Here is a 5,999-nt window from a genome sequence, read left to right on the forward strand (position 1 = left end):
CATGTGCCACCCGCACAAGAACCAGTCCAGGGGCACTGGCAACGATCTTACTTGGCTTGCCGGGTCTTCTCACGCACAGCACATTTCCAAAGGTCTCGGTCCGTAGTCATCGCCTCGGTGAGGCCCAATGTACGAAGGTCTTGCCTCACCACCTCAGCCCAGGTCTTACTGGGCCTACCTCTTCCACGGGTTCCCTCAACTGTTAGGGTGTGGCACTTTTTCACGCAGCTATCCTCCTCCATTCTCACCACATGTCCATACCAGCGCAATCGTCTCTCTTGCACGCCACAACTGATGCTTCTAATGTTCAGCTTTTCTCTCAAGATACTTACACTCTGACGGGTACTCCACAAATAGTTTATTTTTGATGCAGATAATGTTCAAGCTTAAATATAAATTGATGTTAAGAGGGAGAATACAAGGGATTGTTGTTCTGAGAGAAAGGTGATTGGGAAATATTCAGGGTAGAGTTTGAGTGATAAGAGGAAGAGGGGCAGGTGTAATATTTGGGTTTGAGTTAGGTGAGACATACAACTTGCTGCTTTATAGGAGCAGGAACTGTTGTAGTTATAGGAGAGAGAGAGATAGAGAGAAAAGGTGGGGTGTGTGGGTATGTCAGTAAGTGAAAGTTTGCCAGTCAGTTGGACAGGCCATTTTGGATGTAGTCCAGAATGTCTGTGTTGTCTAATAGTTAAATTACTCCAGATATATGACCAATATTCTAATGTAGGAATCGCAGTTATTATGATTCACCAATGTTAGCCATGCTAGCACTGTAGGTCACTGGTTTTATGTGGGAAAGATTACCTGGTTACTATCCAGTCCCAACAATAACAAACCTTTTCTTCATTTTATCTCAATCTCAGCAATACTCTCAAATTTACCCCTCTCCCTCCATCAACAATACCCTAAGAGTTACCTCATTGCCATAAATACACTAGAACTAACTCTGTCTTATAATATGGACATTCCTAAAGCGGCGAGCTGGCAGAAATGTTAGCATGCTGGGCGAAATGCTTAGCAGTATTTCTTCTGCCTTTACGTTCTGAGTTCAAATTCTGCCGAGGTCAACTTTGCCTTTCATCCTTTCGGGGTCGATAAATTAAGTACCAGTTGTGTACTGGGGTCGATCTAATCAACTGTCCCCTTCCCCAAAAATTTCGGGCCTTATGCCTCGAGTAGAAAAGAATATGGACATTCCTTGATCTTAATTACAATTTGACTGGATTACATGAAATGTTTGAATGAACTATAGTGTATTATTTGTATATAAACCTGTCATTTAACATATTTATTTTGTTTTACTTGGCAATGTCTTAAAGTCATTTTCTTATTTCAAACAGGGTATGAATTTTGTAGCTGGTTTGTTGCTTATAACTGTGAAAAATCAAGAAAAAGTCTTCTGGTTAATGGACACTTTAATGAATGAGATTTTACCAGGTTGGTTCACGTTTCTGAGATTTTTTTAACAACATAAGAATGATAACAATAATCTTATTTTTCTGTCAGAAATGGAAGAGTTCTAGATTAAATAAATGTTTAATAGTATTTTATCTCATTTCTGAAAGCTGTAGAGACATAGCCATGTGTTTAAGCAGTTTTTTTTCAAAACTATGTGGACTCCTGTTTGATTACACTACATGACTCTTTGGGCAAAGGTTTTCATTGTAGCCTTAGGTTGACCAATACTTTGTGAATGAAATTTGGTTGACAGAAACTGTGCAGAAACTGCTTGTGTGTGTGTGTGTGTGTATGTATGTGTGAGTAAACAGCTGCTTCTATTTGACGTAGTGTGGATGGTTGCTGGGATATGATTTTGTGATACAAAAACACATGTTATCACAGATCAATCCATGATAAGCATAACATGGTTCACAGTAGAGCATATCATGTTATCCCAGGTCAGTGATAAATGAATCAATGATAAACAAGGTCACATGTATAATTGAATAATTGATTATATTGACATAATACTTGACTGGCATTAATTTCATTGAAATATAAAATTCTAAGTTTTTTAACATAGAAATTAATGGAATATAGTTGTTCTGTTCTGTTTTAGTTTTTTGAAAATATTTTCTCTTTGTCTTCTGTTGTAGATTTTTATAATCCTGACATGAAAGCACTTAAAGCTGAGCAGGAGTTGTTGGGACAAATTGTGAGGTTCGTCTGTTTAATCTTTTACCATTATTAATTACTTTAAACATGTCACAAGCCAATGAGGGAGCGTTTGTATGGTTGCTTGATCAGTTAGAAATAGTGGCCAAATCTCCTTCAGGTAACAATGTATTGTTTTAAAACTGGCAGGACATATTGAATAAGGTAATCCAGATATACTATGTTTCAAAATGAAAGACAGGGTAGTCGTGGATGATATACATTCAATCATAGAACTGCTTAAGTGGAGCTAATAACCCTTGATTACTCATGAAAATTGCAAAAGTAAAATTTGAATTTAGAATGCAGAGAACTTGAACAAACATTACCAGACCTACCAGGTAATATTTTAGCAATTCTACTAGTTCACTGCTGTGTGTGTGTGTGTGTGTGTGTGTGTGTGTGTGTGTGTGCCTGTGTGCCTGTGTGTCATTGACTTGTGACTCTCGTTTGCATTTAGAAAACTGATAGTATGCAAGCTCAATAAAAAAAAACAATTATTCTGCAGCACGCTTTCAAGCATATCTATATCAAGGGACATAACTCTTAACCAAGGGAAATAACTCGTTCAGAAAAAATAGTTTTTCTTTAGACAGCAGGAAAAAGTTAGTTAAAGTAATTTATGCAGTGAAGATGAAAGAAAGTAGAAATAATGTAAATAGTTTATTTATATGAAGAATAAATTAATTCAATGAATAAAGTTAGTTAAGTTTTTCTTTTGTGAAACAAAAAGTTACCAATCTGTGGCTCAACATTGAAAAGCTATGGGAATGTCTTGACCGTTCAACTTAGAAAATGATTGAAAACAACAAATGAATGAAAGAATAAACAGAATTAAAAAAATTAAAAAAAGATACGGCAATAAAAAATACTTCTCACTCACTTTCAGCATTTTGCTAAATGTTTTTATCGTATAACTAAATGGTGTAACAACTATATAATTAGTTTTACATCGTTGTAACCGAAGTAACAGCAATATAACAGTTGTTACTGTTATATAACTGGCACAATAGTTACGTAATTGGTGTTACATTTATAGTTATAGTTTGATATATAAGTGGTGTAACAGTTAAATGTGTTATGTGACGGATGTATAACTTGTCTATTATATTCCTAAGTATAATGTAGGTATCCTATTTTGTAATAGGCTAATTTTTGAATAGATAAATAAAATTTTTTTAAATAAAAGCAGAGAAACACTGTTTTTCTCATGAGATCAGTCTAATGCAGGGGTTCTCAACTATTTTTTTTTTATCCATGGACCCCTTTGATTACTGTTTTATTCTGGTGGATCCCCATAGCCATTCAATGTTTAAAAATTAGTTTTATAGAAACTTCTTTCAAAATTCCTGTTTTGTTTTCCACACATTAACTTGTGTAGGTTGAATTATGTAAAATGTTAGAGAAAGAAACCAAGCTATTTCTTGCAATACGTACCAGTATATACATCTAAAGCAAAATTTTTTCAGGGGCCCTTAAAATACTATTCTGGATCCCCAACTTACTATTTTATTGTGTGGACTCCCAAAATCATATATGGACCCACAGGGGCCATATGGACCCCAGTTGAGAACCACTGATGTAATGCATGCCTGATACTTATTCTATAAATGACTGGGGAATGAAATGTAAAGTTGATCCTGGTAGTATTTGAATACATAAGATAGAGGTACCCAACACAATCACTAAATACGGTAAGGCATTTTAATATAGTGCATTACTCTTTTTTGCAACCACTGTCTTTGGGATTTGAACTCAAAATATAGAAGAATGAAAGCAAATATTGTAGGAGATTCTAGTTTGTCGTTCCACTAATCACTTCTCTACCAAATCCATCTCAGTATATCACTGGTATTTATTTTATTAATCCTAAGGAATACGAAGTAAACTTTGTCCTGATATGATTTGAACTCTGAATGTGGAGATCTATAAGTAAGGTATTTTAGTTTATGATTCTGATTTTTTTCTCATTCCTTCACCCCGTAATAATTGATGTTTGCTTAGTTTACTACAGGGGATATAAAAATACTTTTTCTAGCATTTAGCATTTTTTTCTAATTTTTTTTATTCTGTGGTAATAATTTTTTTAACATAAACATAAAACTAGAAATTTCAGTAGAAGTCATTTTCAATTTCATTGACTTTTGTATTTGTCTGGCCAATAAAGGATTCTTTATGTGCTCCCTCTACCTGCACGAAATAGAAGACAAATCTCCACAGAATCACATCGTATCATCTTAAAAAGGGAAAGGTCACTTTAGATAATGTGGACCTAGATACACTATGTTTGAAAAAGTGTGGTGATTACAGCTGGAACCTCATTGGTCTGTTTGATCAGAACTGAATTGGCACTGATTAACAATAAACATAGCAGCTACAGCTCACCTCCATATGACTAAATAACTTTTCTTTTTTTTTTTCTAGTTGGAAATTACCAGAAGTTCACAGACATCTTGTATCATTGGGTGTTCCCTGGATGCTTATTGGAACTAAGTGGTTCATTTGTATGTATGCAGATGTTGCCCCAGTTGAGGTGAGAAAATATTTTTGGTGGCTTCCCCTCATCTTCCTATTTTTTTTATGTAAATATGCAAACATTGAAATGTTAGATGTGTGACCAGTCAAGTTCATCAAATGTTATCTCATCACCTGACACAGGTATTCCTGCTCCTTGACAAACATGTTCAACTCAACATCCATGTCCCCTTCCTGGCAAAACAGGATCTTATAATTTTCTCCATGTCATGCTTCTCCTAATTACAATTGAAACTATTATTCCATGTCACTGGAAATTGCCTTTTTGATTCACTTGAGTTACCTTTCTGCAAACAACGATAACTTAAGTTAATTTTTCTGCAGGTTTTCTTACTATTACAGTTGGGGTCTCATAAGATTTTTTTTATTTCACACCAAAATTTCAAAAAGTATTTAATGTGCGACTTATTAACCACTTCAGTTGAGCACATTAAGTCTATATAACTTTAAATAGGTACCATGATGAAGTGCAGTTCAGTGTTAGTTGTATAATTGTCAACTATTTTATTAGCTTGTAGTAATGAATGGAAATCTTCCACTGGGCTTAGAAAAAACAGTATCATTTTTTAATTAGGAGGAACAGTTGATTGAATTAGTCTCTGTACTTGACTGATACTTATTTAATGTCTCCAGAAGGAGGAAAAGTAAAGTTGTCATAGGTTGGGTTCAATTTCAGTAAGTAAATACCACAAGGTATTGTGCCTGGTCCCATAATGATTCTGTCAATCTACCATTCTAAAACTGGCAATATTGTGCCATTCTCATGCATCCTCTCTTGAGATATTCTATGGGAGTGGGCTCTTCATTGATATTCCCAACATCACATTAGATTTCTGGATACCAGGGGTACAGTAATGTTGGGACAAATATAATAAGGTAATATGAGCTAGTAGGAGGTACTTCTACTCAACCATTTGACTGTGTAGAGCAGCATTTCTCAACCGGGGTTCCCCAGAGCCCTAGGGTTTCACAAAAGATTCCTAGGGATTCCGCGAGAAAGAGTGAGATAAGCTAATGCTAATTTCATGATCATTGTAATATTACTATACATGCACAACGTATTATTGGTTATTGTAATATCATAATATAGACATCATCCTATCTAACCTATTATGTTATCAAAAAATATAACAACCATATATATATATATATATATATATATATATCATCATCATCATCATCATCGTCGTTGTTTAACGTCCGCTTTCCATGCTAGCATGGGTTGGACGATTTGACTGAGGACTGGTGGACCAGGAGGCGACACCAGGCTCCAATCTGATTTGGCAGAGTTTCTACAGCTGGATGCC

The 5,999-nt window shown here is 35.1% G+C and overlaps 1 protein-coding gene across 5 annotated transcripts in view; it reads left to right on the forward strand.

Moving 5' to 3' along the window:
• LOC106871331 (growth hormone-regulated TBC protein 1-A) overlaps positions 1-5,999 on the forward strand; it is a 47,722-nt gene that overhangs the window by 38,130 nt on the left and 3,593 nt on the right. For all 5 annotated transcript variants that reach the window (XM_014917727.2, XM_014917728.2, XM_052971340.1 and 2 more), the window contains 3 exons: positions 1,344-1,440; positions 2,100-2,163; positions 4,582-4,690. In XM_014917727.2, the coding sequence (XP_014773213.1) occupies positions 1,344-1,440; positions 2,100-2,163; positions 4,582-4,690 (270 nt within the window). The remainder of the gene's footprint in view (positions 1-1,343; positions 1,441-2,099; positions 2,164-4,581; positions 4,691-5,999) is intronic.

This window comes from Octopus bimaculoides, chromosome 10 (assembly GCF_001194135.2).
Source record: "Octopus bimaculoides isolate UCB-OBI-ISO-001 chromosome 10, ASM119413v2, whole genome shotgun sequence".
NCBI lineage: Eukaryota > Metazoa > Mollusca > Cephalopoda > Octopoda > Octopodidae > Octopus > Octopus bimaculoides.